General features: G+C 41.8%; 4 protein-coding genes across 4 annotated transcripts; all 4 read left to right on the plus strand.

The window, feature by feature from the left end:
- Nucleotides 1-7,484: 7,484 nt before the first annotated feature.
- On the plus strand, nt 7,485-7,796 carry LOC306777419 (histone H4-like; the record flags this gene model as incomplete). Its single annotated transcript, XM_079268509.1, has 1 exon — nt 7,485-7,796. One exon carries the CDS (start codon nt 7,485-7,487, stop codon nt 7,794-7,796), a length of 312 nt encoding a protein of 103 aa, XP_079124635.1.
- Nucleotides 7,797-9,530: 1,734 nt separating this feature from the next.
- LOC306777399 (histone H1-like) lies at nt 9,531-10,151 on the plus strand (the record flags this gene model as incomplete). The annotated part of the gene is made up of 1 exon (XM_079268488.1): nt 9,531-10,151. One exon carries the CDS (start codon nt 9,531-9,533, stop codon nt 10,149-10,151), a length of 621 nt encoding a protein of 206 aa, XP_079124614.1.
- A 3,579-nt stretch (nt 10,152-13,730) lies between these two features.
- LOC306781177 (histone H2B 1/2-like) lies at nt 13,731-14,146 on the plus strand (the record flags this gene model as incomplete). Its single annotated transcript, XM_079273920.1, has 1 exon — nt 13,731-14,146. One exon carries the CDS (start codon nt 13,731-13,733, stop codon nt 14,103-14,105), a length of 375 nt encoding a protein of 124 aa, XP_079130046.1. The 3' UTR covers nt 14,106-14,146.
- A 2,693-nt stretch (nt 14,147-16,839) lies between these two features.
- Nucleotides 16,840-17,250, plus strand: LOC306781167 (histone H3.2; the record flags this gene model as incomplete). The annotated part of the gene is made up of 1 exon (XM_079273909.1): nt 16,840-17,250. One exon carries the CDS (start codon nt 16,840-16,842, stop codon nt 17,248-17,250), a length of 411 nt encoding a protein of 136 aa, XP_079130035.1.
- Nucleotides 17,251-17,690: the final 440 nt, after the last annotated feature.

The raw sequence follows: 17,690 nt of genomic DNA on the forward strand, positions 1-17,690 counted from the left end.
TTATATAATTTATGATTATTATAATTTTTTTTTTTTGTGTGGCTCATGGTGGGGCCATGCCCCTCTATTGACCAGCCGCCACTGCTGCCAGGCATATTTGGTGTGATCACTTCCACATAATACAACACAGAGACAGCATTTGTGAAGGTGTTGCGAATGTAACTCGAGTGAACAGACTGAGATCGAGGCGTTTAGCTCAATTCAAGCAATAAGGTTTATTTGTAACAGAAGTATTATGTCCAGCAGTTAAACGTGCACGGACCCTAGCAAAAGGTTCACTCTGTAGGAGCGAATGAAAAGCTAAAAAGGCGCTTAGACAGAGTGCGCGAGCGGTGAATAGGTTCTTCGGATGGAAGCCTATTGGTTGAATACAAAGTAGGAGGCGGATCTGTTTCTAGCGTTCAGATGGCCTGATGGAGCTCTGGGCAACTTCACCCACACTGGCTCACTTCCGGATCCCGCCTTCTCTGGAACGTCAGTGTGTGTGAAATGTTGATGTAACAGCATATTGTTAACACTTAAGGTGACGAAAAGTGTGCAGTTCTAAGCTATGTCGAACTCTCTGTGTGAATAGATAAAGAGAACTCTTCTCCTATTCTAAGATGGCAGTTTCCCCCCTAATCTGGTGGTTTAAGCAAGTGTTTCTTTCAGGGCCACTGTATCTGTTTCTATCGTGCGAACAGGCGACGGAATGCCCTGCTCGGAGTTTTTGACCTACTTAAAGTGACCGCACAACTCCGCAATATAAGCTTACAAGTATAGCGCATATCATTTAACATTGAATGAATATATTTTTATTTACAAAGGGATTTGAAATCTCTGCTGCTCGGACTCCAAAAGCAGATAAAGGGCAAAATCTTGTGCTCAATGCATCGAAATTAAAAATATAAAATAACTATTAGACATCGAAACTATTACTTGTATTCTGGAAATGTTGTTGCCAACACGTTTTCTGAAAATGTATGTTTCAATATTCAAGTGAGGCCATATCTTATTCAATATGAGCTAGATTGCATACATCCCAGAGCAGAAATCTGAACATTGGATAAAGCCAGCTCCAAATTCTTCGTTTTATTTTGTTGACATGAGTAAAAGGTCGTTAACAGAGGGAATTTTGGATATCTCACTCTTTTAATCTGAAAAGACAGTCAACAAGCATAAAAAAGAAAAGAAAATGTGCCATGTTTTTAGGAAATTGAAATGTTCTATAGATCAGGTTATCCATGCTAAATATGAACAAACCCCTCGATGAAAACCTTGAGAATACAGATAGGATTGAAACTGGAAAGTTGTAAGTGCTACTGGAGGGGACATGTCTGACTCAGGGGATAAGAAAAAACTAATTTAGAGAAAACGTCCTTTACAGAGAGACAGCTCAAGAGAGAGAGATAAACTCTTACAGAAGTAACAAATGAAACAGTTTTAAACTCGGATAAACATATAAATACTGAAAACGGCCAGGTGACAATCTTTTGGGAGGAGCCCAAAAAGAAAAGGATTGTAGAAGACTATAAAATACAGTCACGAAGCTAACTTAGCAAACGTGTCACGCTAAAGCTAAGTACAAAAATTAAAAGGATTAAAGACACCAAACTCTAGCACAGTTTTCCTCTCACTCAAGGGAAGTTATTGAGTAATAAACCCCTTCATAGCAACAACACTCTTATTTCAGGTTTTCCCATTTCGGTTTTCATTATCTCCACCATCCTCCCACGAAGAGACTTCCATCCTGACACCATCCACAGGATAAATGCTGACATCTCCCGTGGATGTGCCACTTTACCAAAGCATTAGTAATTTTCTAACTTTTAAGCACATGTTCACATTGGTTTATGCCAGTAATCTTATCTTCTGATGTACTAAAGATGTTATTTAGTACTGACAAATGTACTTTTGTTTGTATTTTGGTACTCTATTTTCCTCCATTAAATCCTGCTAAACACAACAACATGTCTGTTGCTTGGAGGATGCAGTGCTAGCTGCAAACATTTCTAGCATACAAATATTCCCCTGGGGATGAATAAAGTATCTATCTGTCTATCTATCTGTCTGTCTGTCTGTCTGTCTGTCTGTCTGTCTGTCTGTCTGTCTGTCTGTCTGTCTGTCTGTCTAGCTAGCTAGCTAGACAGACAGACAGTCTAGCTGTCTAGCTAGCTAGCTAGCTAGCTAGACAGACAGACAGTCTAGCTGTCTAGCTGTATACCTGAAACATATGTTGCCTGTGTGAGGAAAGCATGCCCAATACACAGTATATATCAAAAACGCTCAAAGCTAAATGCAGTACTATCTGGCGCTAAACAGACAGCACAGGGTGGCAGATTATTTGAGCACACTGTATGTGTATGTTTGTTTTGAGCTGGTTTGGCGCATCAGAGTTACTCCTGGTATTTAATCAGACTCCTGATATTGTCTGTTAAATTAAGCTTTTCTTGGAAGAGGTAACCTATCATGTGAGCGAGACATGTGTCGGGCGGATGAAATTGCGAGAGAATCCGGTCAATTTTCAAAATAAAACTTCTTTCAGACTCTGATAATCAATAAAACAGAAATAATATAATATTTATTCTTTCTGTGCGGCCCGGTACCAAATGATCCACGGCCCGGTAGCGGTCCGCGGCCCGTTTGGGGACCACTTATTTAGAAAACGTTTAAAACAAGAACGTATTCGTTTGGATGTCGACTCGAGAGCCGCAACAGAGGGGCTGCAGAGCCACGTTGCAGCTCCCGAGCCGTTGCCGATCCCCGGATGAATCGAGCCGCTAAATAAAAAGTTAACCCTGTAGTTTATGTGGAAATCACTGTACTAGCTGGTTTCAACTCGAAATGACATAACCTTAGTGTAATTAAAACAAGCATTCATTGAATACTATGCATAGTATTCTCATGACACGGTTAGATAGCTTGCTACAAGCGCGGTTAACGTTCCCTGTTGAATATACACGGGGCAGGTGGATGAATTGAGCTTCTTTCAAAAACGAGTATTTGAAATCTAAATGTGTTAAATATCTCCCACCATATTAGAACAATTTGATAATGCTTGCACTTACCACAAATGCGGATGTCGGTGGAGGAAAAAAGAGAAATTGCGGGAACGTGGTCCAGATCCTTTTATACCCTAAGGCTATATCCACACTACTCCACTTTTCCTACGTTTACACTGATCAGCCACACCACGCTGGAGTTTTGGAGCAGCCTTAACGGAGGAACCTGAAAACTCCGCCGACACGGCCTAGTGTGGATATGGCCTAAGAGGAGCTACACTGAAAAGCTGAAGATTGGTTTTCGGCCATCGACCCCTCATCAGTTTGGAGAGGCCTGGAAGTACTCACCAACTACAGGAGACCATCCCCCCCCCACTGAGGCCAACCACCAACTGGCTGACGACCTGAATGCCTTCTCCTGCAGGTTCGATAAGCCTACCCTCACCCCCCCCCCCCCCCCTACCCCCCACCTGCCCCATCAAACAACCATCTACACCCCCTGCCTCCTCATCTCTCCCAACCGTCCCCCCACCGGCACTGAGGATCTGCGAAGTGGATGTGAGTCAGCTCTTTCACAGACAGAAGATCAGGAAGACACCCTCCTGCCTGAAAGGCTGTGCTGACCAGCTGGCCCCCATCTTCACAAAGATCTTCAACCGATCACTGGAGCTGTGTGAAGTCCCCTCCTGCTTCAAACGCTCCACGATCATCCCGGTCCCCAAGAAATCCTCCATCACAGGATTAAATGACTACAGGCCCGTCGCCCTGACGTCTGTGGTCATGAAATCCTTTGAAAGACTGGTGTTGACCCATCTGAAGAACACCACAGGACCCCTGCTGGACCCCCTGCAGTTTGCCTACCGTGCAAACAGGTCGGTGGATGATGCAGTCAACATGGGACTGCATTACATGCTGCAACACCTCGACTCCCCAGGGACATATGCAAGGGTTCTCTTCGTGGACTTCAGCTGTGTGTTTGGATCGGCCATACGAGCTATATATATATACGCACTTTTTTCTCTTGGATATACATTTATACTTGTATTATAGCTAAATGTTTATACATACATCCGTTCTACTTTTTTCGCTGCCCTTTTTGAGTCTTTATACATATATTTTTCTTGTTTATTGTAAATTTGTGTTTGTACATTGTGTTTGTACATTGAGAGCGGAGTGGAAACCGGAGACAAATTCCATGTATGCGTAAGCACACATGGCCAATAAAGCTGATTCTGATTCTGATTCTGATTCTGATTAACCCGGCTGCCATGTCTTAGCCAGAATAGGCCCGCGTTTATAAATGCCAGATTGGGCCCGGATTTGGCAAAAATGAAATGGGCCACAGCTGGCTCACATTTGGCCGCATCGAGCCGGAACACAGCCGAGTCAGCCGACACTCAGCCGCAATACGGCCGAGTCCGCTGGCTACCTGGGCAGTGACCGACACTAAACAAAGAACTACCATGACAAAGTAGAGACTAAGTGAGCACAACCTGGCCATCGAGACCAAAAACGAAACGATCACGGCTCCCCAAAGAGCTGTGCTTCTCCGAACTGTGCAAGGAAGGGATGTCAGAGACAGAGCTGCTCTCCAGCCAGTCAGAACTAAATATTTCCCCCGAATTCAAAAACAAACATCCTGAATTTGACCACATGAGCTACATAAACAAAGTCCCAGTTCCTGTTGGGAGAGCCCAGCGAGAGCTGCAGTCTGTAGCAGCAAAGTTAGTCTTTGCCACAGTGTGAGCAACAGTGAATGAGGCTTCCCTTCTAAAACTAGCTGAGCAATGAACGCTGTAGTTCTCTCTTGTGATATGCTGTGAACATTATCAAGAGAATAGTGTGTAATTTGGCCAAAGAATAATGTGTCACGATGTGCTCTTTGTTGTTGATTTTTATTTTGAAAAAACATGACAAATTGGCAACACCACACAATTCAAAAGAGGGACACAAGCATGCTATGGAGTATAATGTATGTTTGCACTCATAGTGGTCAGCCTTGTGTGCTGCAGGAAGAAGTCCTTAAACCTGGAAATGAATCAGCGTATTTGCGCTTCTGGTTATCTTATCTCAAAGTCTATGTGTTGTTGTTTTTTTGGTTAGACGCCTGATATAAGGTCTGTGGTTAACACAAGCTTAAGAGATTTTAACGTTTTGTTCTACGATACGGCTAGAAGACGGTTGCTAACACGTGGCTAAAGGAGACTGCTTGCGTATACCGCGAGATACCGTAGAACCGCGGTGTAGTTGGTTTACAGCTTTTACTTCTGCAGATTACATTCGCGCTTCAGAAATCATTAAGTGGTGTTTACTTGTGAGGTTTATCTTGCAGAACAAAACTTGTAAATATCAACGTTTGCTTGCTGCAGATTTTTTTTTCTGCAATATTCCAAAATCCAATTGACGTTTTTTTCCCTGAGTGAACCACTGTGATGCTTACTTCCGGTGTGGTCTACTAATATATTTCATCACTGCACCACTCTATACCAACAGTTATTTAGTGTACAGTAGGCTTTATGTCGCAACAGACTGTTGGCAGTCATGTATATCCTGGCTTTTGTGACCTTTGACCCCAGTAGTTAAAAGCAGAGGCCTAGAAAACAGGACATCTAACACTCAAAGTGAAGACTAGTGTACAAACTTTAAAAGGGTTAACAATTGTTAATCTGTATCTATCATGAAAGTCTTCTAACGGGTGACGTGGCACGTGTCCTGAACCTCATCTAGTGGAAAGTTAGATCACAAAACTATTGCTTTCCCAGGAGTGGATACAACTTGTTGATACAATTGAATTTCAAAGAAACTTGTGTTCTACAAATGACCCCCAGAGGTTAATAGAGGGGTATTCATCGGATTTTAACCAGCGACCTCCTACACCTGAAACGAAAATCACACCCCTAAACTGGTACATCTACCTGCACATTAGCTATTTACAGCTAATTGAACACTTTGCAACAAGAGATGCAGTAAATGAGGCTCCACGTCACATCTAGAACAACAGCACCCTCTGATGGTCACAGCTATATGTATCTTGCTCGTTTGTGTGTTTGTTATGAATGCAGCTGACAGAAGTTTAAAGATTGTGTTATTAATTGTGGGCGTCGCTCCAGTGTAGATGGACATGTATCAAATTCGCCTACAATAAAAGGGAAAAGTCACAGATTGTCATCTTTATCTACCCATATGAGTTAGGTATACAGTGTGAAACACACCTGCAGTTGTTCTCCGTGTCTCTGGGGCGCTGCTGCAGGATCTAGTGACTTGGCATCCTTGGTATAGAAGAGCTAGAGTGCTTGTGTAGCTTTGGTAGCTATGGAGAGCCATGATGCTGAGAAACATCCTTCATATGGTCAAAGCTCAAACTCTGCTGCACAACATGCAATATTCCATTCAGCGCTTGTTCTCTGAGCTGTTTGCAGTGTTCTCTTGCAGAGTTGTGCTTCATCCTTGACGTTGAAGGATGAAGCCTTTTGTATCTCAATGCAATGTTACATTATCTTGTTCACACACATTTTCATGACTTCAGATTTAGCAGCTGGACAAAATGAACGTCAGGAATGTTGATACATTCTTTACAGATGTTTCAAGTCATAGATATGTATCACAGGTTATCACCCCTCTAGTTAAATCAAATTAGTGAATGAGGCGAAGTGTAAATTGTCAGTGTGACTTATGGACAACGGCCCTCCCAGTCCGGATGCAGCCTCATTGTTGCTGATGTTCAGCATCCTCACAGAGACATCAGCTCTGGTGGTGTCAGTTCATGAAGAACAAAGTCTGAAGTCAATCCTCTGAAATATAGCTATGACTTTGCTTCTCACTCCGGTCTCATTTCCATATTGTTTAATTTGAATGCACACAGACCAGAAATTAGGCTAAACCACACAATGTAAATGTTTCATCACTTCATGATTAATAACAAAATATAAAATAAATGCAGTTGAAAAAACGACGACTCAGTGAGACTATACAACAGACAGAACACAAAATGAATATCTGCTGATATGTCTACGGAGACACACAACATAATTGTCCTTGATAATGTACTTTAGTAGAACTTTTAAGTACCTATCGTGCCCATAAGCAACAAACTATGGAGGAGACACGCATTGCTTCTTCTATGTTTATTGGCGGACTACAAACACACGTTTAAGGTGCATGCCGCCACCTACTGTACCGGAGTGTGTAACATCATGGCTTTATGACAATTGTCATTTGAACACAATAATATCATTACAAATTTTGAAAAAAGACTTCATGTAGAAGTTATATTCTGGATATTAAACCTGTTACATTCAAACACTTAAATAAAGCTTTTAACCTGAACTTGTTAGTCCACTATCTCTTTAGGTGCACCAAGTCACACATCACCCTTCAGTTAAATCCAAAGAAGAAGAGAAGCCCCCCCCCTCTCTCTGTCTTCTATCACGTCCTCAGACATAATTTAAGTATCAGTGACCCATCAGTGTTCTTCATCTTGTTGAAAAACTTCAACTTGTGAAAATGAGCGGAAGAGGCAAAGGAGGAAAGGGACTCGGTAAAGGAGGCGCTAAGCGTCACCGTAAAGTGCTCCGTGATAACATCCAGGGAATCACCAAGCCCGCTATCCGCCGTCTGGCTCGCCGCGGTGGAGTGAAGCGTATCTCCGGTCTGATCTACGAGGAGACCCGCGGTGTGTTGAAGGTCTTCCTGGAGAACGTGCTCCGTGATGCCGTCACCTACACCGAGCACGCCAAGAGGAAGACTGTGACCGCCATGGATGTGGTGTATGCTCTGAAGAGACAGGGACGCACTCTGTACGGCTTCGGCGGTTAAACTCTTACTGCTCGTTATCAAACACCCAAAGGTCCTTTTAAGGGCCACACACTTCCTCAATGAAAGAGCTGGTATCCTGAAGAACGCTACGTATATCGTGAACAAACACAAACTACCATTTACTGAAGGTGTCAGCAGGTCCACTAGGGTTTGGGTGACTTGTTTAATAAAGGAAGACATGCTGCAACCCAAAGTTGTGCGGTTGAAACAATCTATTAACATTTTGGTGTTGTCTATTTAACAGCAGTTAATTGTGTTTGTGATGAGCTATTGTAATATCTGAGGCTGAACTTTAGATTGGTTTTGGGCCTTTTTTTTTTTTTATTTGACTGGTGGTCCATGTCTGTTTTTGATCCAGCTTCGGTTTTATTTCAAGATGGGCTGTGAGTCGGAAGCAAACACATCTGCTGTTTTGTCAGAGTAATGATTAGGAAGGCACAGTACTAACTACAAAGCATTTACTCATCTCAGCTGTCAAACCAGGTTTGTTTGTACAGCCCAATATCACACATAAAGTCTTTTGTATTGGGCCACAGACACAATATAGATACTTCTAGTAAATGAGTATAGCATGAGCACACTATGTATTCCTTTACTACAAATGTACTACCGATTCTATTTTGTATTGTAAACAGTTCTCTTCCTCTGCATAGACATTTTAAACGTTACCTCTTCAGGTCAGTGCATCATAAATCCATTCAACAAGAGGGTATTTTTATCCCTTTTAATGCAATTGCATGTATTTTAACACCACTGCCCTAGAAATACAAAGCAATATGTACAGTATTATATAAACACGGGTAGTTGGTACACTGATACAACAGGTCCAATGTTTGGAACTGAATCCTTTGTGTTTGTAAAATGTTTGTAAAATAGAGTATAATAATGAAAATATTACTATAATGTATGGTAATAGTGTTTGACGTTTTTAGATGAAATATAGTATATTTAATTTATTTACAATTTGATCTGCTGTATAACTCAGCAGAATACATGCATATCTGTTTAGCTCTGATAGTATCAATGAAACAGTGTTACTGTAACATTTGAAGCACTATGTTGCTCTCCCAGACAGATTGCATGTATTTGTCAGTGTGTTTGATCATTAATAGTATAACTATTTATATTCAAAGTTATTATCAGCAGACGACATGTTCACAGTGAGCAGCTCTGATAGGAAGTCTGGCTGAACTGCACCATAAGCCTCGACCATCAGTGTGTTTGCTGCTCCCAGAATACCTTCAGTTTATTAAACACTGATCAACATCAGATGGTTGTTTTTACATCGAGACTCTGAACAAACATGTGGTCCAGTTGGAAAACGACTTTTGATGGAGCTCTGATGCATTTTAAATCACTTTTAGAGAGAAATGAGTGGGAAAAGCCGCTGATCAGTGCTGTCCACGGCGGTGAGGAGGTGAGGTTTGGAGGCTCCTCAAACACAACACAGAGACCATCAGAGCTCTACATGACTTCAATATGAAGAGACACTCGTCCGCTATCGGCTCCCTTCACCGTCAGCCTTCAGTACTTCTTCCACATTTAGTTTTGAGTCTTTATCAGTGAAGAGAAAACACAAGTGACTCTGCTTTCAGACTGCACTGAGGAGTCCCGGGCTGGGTTGAGTCTCCACGGTTCTCATGGTGTGTTTAAGTGCAGCCCCGTGCTCTGTGCTCTTCAACAGTCAGTCAGACTCTCGTGTTCTCGTGACTACAAACACATCAACGATAGAAAATGACAGAAGTAGCTGTAGCTCCAGCCCCCGCGGCGGCCAAAGCAGCGAAGAAGAAGCTGTCCAGGCCGAAGAAGGCTGGTCCCAGCGTCGCTGAGCTCATCGTTAAAGTTGTGGCGGCATCCAAGGAGCGGAGCGGCGTGTCTGCTGCCGCCGTGAAGAAGGCTCTGACCGCCGGAGGATACGATGTGGAGAAGAACAAATCCCGCGTCAACACCGCCATCAAGAGCCTGGTGACTAAGGGGACTCTGGTCCAGACCAAGGGGACCGGGGCCTCTGGGTCCTACAAGATGAGCAAGACTGGGGTCGAGAAACCGGCAAAGAAAGTTGCTCCTACAGTCAAGAAGCCCGCAGCGAAGAAACCCGCAGCGGCCAAAAAGACAGTGGCCGTAAAGAAACCAGCAGCAGCCGCTAAGAAATCACCCAAGAAGGCAAAGAAACCCGCAGTGGCCAAGAAACCTGTCAAGAGTCCAAAGAAGGCAGCCAAGAGCCCCAGAAAGGTGGTCAAAAAGGCCCCCAAGAGCCCCAAGAAGGTGGTCAAAAAGGCCCCTGCAGCCAAGAAAGCCCCCGCAAAGAAGGCTGCCAAGCCCAAAGCCAAGAAAGCAGCACCCAAGAAGAAGTGAGCTGTTCTCAGTCTGAAGTACCACCGCTCCTATAAAAGGCTCTTTTAAGAGCCACCCACATCTTCATAAAGAGCATTTTCCTGTTTATTCACAAGTTATCAAGAGCAGAAATTAGCTACTTTTATTTGAGACAGAAGAATGATACATTTAAGAACGTAAAATTGCTCATATAGTTACACATTATACTTATGTATATAACTATAATACCTTGCACTGTAAAACAGTTTTTTTTCCCAGTCAACTAATTCAAGAGCAATCCAATCATGCACATAATGTAAAATAGTAACAATAAATACCTCAATTAAAATTCGTCATAAAATAAACGAAATGTGTAAAAGCATGAAAGTTATTCACAGGTTTCACACCAACATAAAAGTGTAATGTGGGAAAAACAAAAAGCAGATCTCAACAGACAGTTAGTGGCTGATGTCTTCAGGAGTATCCACTGAACTTCAAAGTTTACTGAGCACCTACATTCATATCCTAATTCATATCCTGAAATCCTTTACTTTCAATATGATATTGTTGGCAAACAGCCTCTATAAAGCAGGTTATAGTAGCAGCTGTTAAATGTAACTTAGTGATCCGTATCTCACACAGATGACCATCAACAGGTCTTTGATCTACAGACATAAACTTAATGTTCCGGAATGACTGAGTTCAGCCCTTCTGGCATCAGTGCTCAATATTCTAGAAAAATGCAGAGTTTGTGCTGTAAACATGTTCAGTAGATATCAGCAGAAAACACAATCATTGAATGATAATTTCATACAAGACAGAGCCTATAGAGTAGAAGAGCACCTCACAAGAAAGTACATGATCTCTGACTCAAAGTCAGAGGTCATCTCTCTCTCTGTGGTTCCTCCTCATGGACTGAAAGAAGAACTGAAGTCGTGAAAGACGTCCGAAAGATGGCGCTCACACCTAAGAAGTGAGGTCACACTATATATTGGCCCTGAATCAGATGTTCGATCTCTTTTATCTACAAGATCTTCGTGTCAGAGAGCTGCGGTCCTTCCTCTGGATGTTGATTAAAAAAATATTATGTATATATAATTATAATATAATTGAGGATTACAGACTGTTCTGTGGAAAATTGGTCCCATTCTATTTTGCACTGTATGAATAAAGATTTAAGGAGTTAAGTTTCCATGAAATCCGTTGTCAAAAAGACTGGAATGTTTTTTTATTTTCAAGTTTTGCCAAATTAGTATCAAAAGCCACAGAACAGATTCAATGTCATCATTTACAGGTACTGATGCAGATTAGCATCTAAACAGACACAAAAAAGTAAAGGGCAGAGTAACTATATATATAGTTTTCGACAACATGAACATGAACTACATATATATATAGATATATATCGATATATATATAGTTTTTGACAACATGAACATGTTATGCTCATACAAGGATTTTAGTTTTCCAGTTCTACAACTGTGTTCTCAATTCAACGAGAGCCCTGAGAGATGCTTTGACAAGGACACTTTACTTTTATACATTAGTTCTCGTTTGGTTAACTTACTTCCCTGGTTGTGCCCCAGATTAAGTTCACACACTGTTTATTTAACTGGATGATCATTTTGTTGGATGGAGGACAAATATTGAACAAATATTTAGATGAGACAAAGTTTAGATGAGATGAAAGTCTTGACTATATTTACCCTGGATTTGTAATTAGTATTTTCCAATTTTTTCACCTCTCCTTTAATTTCACACAACTTGGTTTCCCAATTTCTTTCACTACTTTTACTGTCATATAATGTTAAACCCAGTATTTTTATTTCTGGTTTGACTTTAATGTTCATGTTACATTGATGGTGTTCATCCCCTTTCCAAACTCCCTCTGTTTTGTTATGGTTTAGTTTAGCTCCAGGGCCCCGTGCCACGTACGTGGCTGACTGAGTTAGCCGGATACTTTTCAGGATAAGATTACGTATATCAGGCTTTTCGGTTCCACGAAGCAAGTTCGGCAAAATCACCATGGCAACACATCCAAAAGCTTGAACCTGCTCCAGCGCAGGCTCAGTGAAGGTAGCTGGATAAGCTGGTCACTCCCCCGGAAAAAATGGCAGCTCCTGTCATATACAGTAGTCTAATGCGCTTGCGCATATACTGGGGGTTATACGGGAGTTCCAGAAATGCATGTAAAGTGAGACACACAGTGATCCTTAATACCAGCTGAGCAAACTAAGACGCCTCTATTGCATTAATGTACAGCTCCCTTCCTCATAGATCCCATTGATGAAGACATCCAGCTGGCCCGTCGCAACCGCGGAGAGCGAGCTTAAGCTGTCTGCTGATCCACAAACCACAACAGCTCTTTTAAGAGCCACCTCACTCTCTCTGAAGAGCTCATTCCTCTACTATTGCCATGTATAACACAATCATTTCGTTGTAGTCTATTGCAGGTTAAGACCAATGTGATAAAATGTCGGGCACTCAATGAATTTGAAATTGTGCTGATGAAATCTATACACAATGCTCCATAATGACAGAGTGGACTTATTTTTGTACTTTGAAATGACCCGAAAACAATTTTTTTTTGGACTTAGAACAAAGTATTAAGGTTGTGTTTTGGAATGCTGGACAGTCAATAGCTAACATACTGTATATTCAACACAATTGATTGAACTAACTTATGTCTTATTTTGGTGTTTCCCGTCCAAAGCTGCAACATGGTCATGTGGTTGGCAGGAACCTCTAATGGCTTGTGGGATTTTTTGACGAAAGTTAAAAAAGTTAAGGAAAACCGGTTCAGTACATAAATCAAATCATATATATTGTCAGAATGTAGAAAGTACAGTCAGAATATAAAAAAAAAACTGTGATAATGAGCTTTAGAGATAATGGTGTGTGTGTGTGTGTGTGTGTGTGTGTGTGTGTGTGTGTGTGTGTGTGTGTGTGTGTGTGTGTGTGTGTGTGTGTGTGTATAGTATGTGTCAGGAGACTGACATGATCAGTAAAGTTTTATGAATATTAAATTAACCTCAATATTCAACTTCAATAATTTTACGAACATACTTAGAAACGCAATGTAAATAGTCTGTCTGCTGTCAATGACAAATGCTCTTAGTGGATTTATTTTCGCTACGTTATTCACCTCCTGTATGTACGTTTAGATTTGTTACTTTTTGATACTTTAGTATAGTGTGTAACTATATGAGCAATGGGACGTCCTTAAATGTTTACATTTTCCCTCTCCAATAAGTAAGCATTATTCCTGCTCTTAATAACTTCTCCTGAATCATCTTGTGGGCCTTAACTAAACAGTCTTTACTTAAGAAATAGTTTTCATGGAGGATTTTTATTTGCAACAGAATATTTCTACACTGGTGTAGTAAACTCCGAACATATCAACTTGTGAGATTCTGATGTTAGTCTTGACTTCCTGTCTTCAGTCACTAAAACATGAGTCTGCTCACAGAAACGGTGACCTGTTCAGCGCATGCTCAGTCCCGCTCAGACTGTAGCCAATCCAGTGCAAGCAACAGCACAGTGTAATTTGCATCAAGTTGGTATATATAGACCGCCCTGTCCTTCTGGAAACAGCCACAGACTCTAAGCGAATCTGAAACCATGCCTGACCCCATCGTCAAAGCGCCCAAGAAGGGCTCCAAGAAAGCCGTCTCTAAGACCGCAGCCAAGACCGGCAAGAAGAGGCGTAAGCGCAGGAAGGAGAGCTACGCCATCTACGTGTACAAGGTGATGAAGCAGGTCCATCCTGATACCGGCATCTCCTCCAAGGCCATGGGCATCATGAACTGCTTTGTGAGCGACATCTTTGAGCGCATCGCCGGTGAGGCCTCTCGTCTGGCTCACTACAACAAGCGCTCCACCATCACGTCCAGGGAGATCCAGACCGCTGTCCGCCTGCTGCTGCCCGGTGAGCTGGCCAAGCACGCGGTGTCTGAGGGAACCAAGGCCGTGACCAAGTACACCAGCTCCAAGTAAACACCTGATGGAGACCAACAACACAAAGGCTCTTTTAAGAGCCACCCACTTCATCTAAAGACGTTTCCTCTGAATACCAAAAGTGTTTTGTTTGTAAACTGAGACAAAGTGATATTAGCTGCTGTTTGCGTAGGAGTCAAATGGTTATATTTTTGATGTTATTCAGGTATTTAATCTATTTATATACAGCAGGAATGCACTCTCAGTGCGTTTGTCCAATTTTTATTTTGTTGTACTTTTCAAAGTGTCTCTCAGGGCTCTCCTTGAATTGAGTGGAACACAGTTCTAGAACTGGAATGCTAAAAGTGTGTGTGTATGTATGTGTATATATGTCTGTGTGTGTGTGTGTATATATGTGTACGTGTACGTGTGTGTACATGTGTACATGTGTCACTTTGTTTGTGATTTGAGAGCAGTGTTTGATTTTGAGCACAGGTAAAACGTTTGAGGCGAAAGTTTCATTTTGCAAGAGGATTCAGAGGTTTTGTAAATAGTGCTTGAAGATGAGGTTTCGTGTTTACAGTTTTGAGAGAATGGGTGACCGTTTCAAGAAATGTGATTTAGCAATCGAGAAAAACTGTAGTTAATGCATCCATCTCCAACTGGTTTTTATGATGACAGTAATGTCATCAGCGTATGAGATGGCTGTAACTTTGGGCATATGACCTACACTTAAACCTGAAATTAGATGGTCAGAGTTTATTTTTTTAATTCGAGGATTTATGGCGAGGATGTATAGCGCAGCACTTAGGGGACAGCCCTGCTTCACTCCTCTCTCTACTTTAAAGGTTTTAGTTAAAACACTATTAACATTTGCACAGATGTTTGATTTAACATACAGACATCTCACCGTGTGAATAAAAGCATCGGGGAAGCCGTATGACTTCATCACAGCCCAGAGGTAATCTATGGAGATGTAATCAAAGGCCTTCTTCTGATCAAGCCCAACAACATAAAAACCTTTTTTATCAGGATCATGTAAGAGTTCTCTTAGTATGCACAAGTTGTCCGACATCAGTCGGCCTTTAATTGCACACATTTGTTCATCTATAATTTTGTCCAATATTTCGTTTAATCTATTCATAATCTATTTAATAAATCTGTATTTTTTTAGGCATTGAATATTTAGTTTCCAGAAGCCTCTACTAGCTGAGGTCCCAGAAGACACCGTTGTTTTTACTATGAGGTGATCCGAGAAGTCATTTAATAAGGTTCTATAGTTTATTGCTTTGAAGTGTGATGATACATAAATTCTGTCTAAATTCTGGTTTTTGTGTCAAATCTGGTGAATTCAAACCCTGAAGGGTTTACAGATCTACATCAACAATCTTTCATCAAAAACTGAGCAGCTGTTAGTTTTTTCTCCTGTGTGGATTCTCATGTGCATCTTTAAATTTGAAGACTGTTTAAAAGATTTCTTGCAAACAGAGCAGCTGAAACGTTTCTCTCCTGTGTGGATTCTCATGTGTCTCTGTAAATGTGAAGACTGGTTACAGTTTTTCTCGATTGCGAAGACACATTTCTTGAAACGGTCCCCCATTCTCTCAAAACTGGAAACACAAAACCTCATCTTCAAGCACTATTTACAAAACCTCTGAATCCTCTTGCAAAATGAAACTTTCGCCTCAAAACAGTTTTACCTGTGCTCAAAATCAAACACTGCTCTCAAATCATAAACAAAGTGATCAAAATAATATACACCATCAAGCAGTCAGTAAACAATACACCAATAAATAGAAAGCACATTGTTCAAAACGTATAGTTCTCAGGGAGAAGTAGATTTTTAATCTCAAAACAAATTTCATATGAACAAAAACATGTTTTATTACAGTCGCTCAAAATTGATCAGAAATTACTACTGTGCTTTGCTCTTTGCAATTTATTTTGTTCTTCCTCCTTGTACCCCTAATTTTGCAGTACTGTACCCTGCATCTCACAAACGTGTCCTTCGTCTCTGTGATACTGTAATTCTTGTTCTTTGTTGATATGAACCTGCAACCAGTCAAAATCTATTGAGCAGTCAGTGCTGTTACTGGAACAAATAGAAAGCACGACGTCCTCTCACATTGTTTCTTCTATCCACTCTCAGACTTTCTCCTTCCCACCTTCAACCACCTGTTTGCTCTCTAAACTGGCTAATATTGGTTGTGTCACATCATTTGATACAAGTGAAATCCATTTTGAGTGATTGTGTTTAATCAATGACATGTGTTCTCTATTTCTATTTGATTGTTGCCACTTGTGTTTACCAGTATGGATGACATGTGCATTAGAGTGCAGAATGTGTTTTGAGACTGAGAATGTGTTTAGAGTTTTGCTGAAAAGTCAAAGTGAGATCTGCAAATTGTGTTTCACCATGTGACACAGTTTAAGGTATTGACAACAGACTGCACAATTAGCTAAATGAGTTCAGGCAAATGAGAACTTTGTTCAGCTAATGGGTTTTAGTGTTTTAGCAATTGAGAAAAACTGTGAAAGATGCTTCCAGCAGAAGAACAGCGGGCGGGACACTATATTTTGGCGGACAATTTGAAAGCATTTTCCGCCAATGAGCAGCGGAGACTCGGCGGTGGGTCGCTGCTCTGGGCGGGGCTGAGCTCTAGGATGAGCCTCTCACCAATCAGGAGCCGGAGGTCTGACGCTGCGTCACCATTTCACAGCCGGTCCCACAGCTTAAGAGCAGCGTGTCTCCTCTTTGACTGCATGTTCCTCCTGATTAGAGAAAGAAGAAGTCATGGCAAGAACCAAGCAGACCGCTCGTAAATCCACCGGAGGCAAAGCCCCCAGGAAGCAGCTGGCCACCAAGGCTGCCCGTAAGAGCGCCCCGGCCACCGGCGGCGTGAAGAAGCCTCACCGTTACAGGCCCGGTACCGTGGCTCTGAGAGAGATCCGTCGCTACCAGAAATCCACGGAGCTGCTGATCCGCAAGCTGCCCTTCCAGCGTCTGGTGAGAGAAATCGCTCAGGACTTCAAGACCGACCTGCGCTTCCAGAGCTCCGCTGTTATGGCTCTGCAGGAGTCCAGTGAGGCTTACCTGGTCGGCCTGTTCGAGGACACCAACCTGTGCGCCATCCACGCCAAGAGGGTCACCATCATGCCCAAAGACATCCAGCTGGCCCGTCGCATCCGCGGAGAGCGAGCTTAAGCTGTCTGCTGATCCACAAACCACAACGGCTCTTTTAAGAGCCACCTCACTCTCTCTGAAGAGCTTATTCCTCTACTATCGCCATGTATAACTCAATTTCGTTGTAGTCTATTGCAGGTTAATACCAGTGTGATAAAATGTCGGGCACTCAATGAATTTGAAATTGTGCTGATGAAATCTATACACAATGCTCCATAATGACAGAGTGGACTTATTTTTGTACTTTCAAATGACCCGAAAACAATTTTTTTTGGACTTAGAACAAATTATTAAAATGCTGGACAGTAAATACCTACTATACTGTATATTCAACACAATTGATTGAAGTAACTTATGTCTTATTTTGGTGTTTCCCGTCCAAAGCTGCAACGTGGTCATGTGGTTGGCAGGAACCGCTAATGGCTTGTGGGATTTTTTGACTAAAGTTAAAAAAGTTAAGG

Source organism: Melanostigma gelatinosum (genome assembly GCF_949748355.1).
Source record: "Melanostigma gelatinosum genome assembly, chromosome: 1".
Lineage (NCBI taxonomy): Eukaryota > Metazoa > Chordata > Actinopteri > Perciformes > Zoarcidae > Melanostigma > Melanostigma gelatinosum.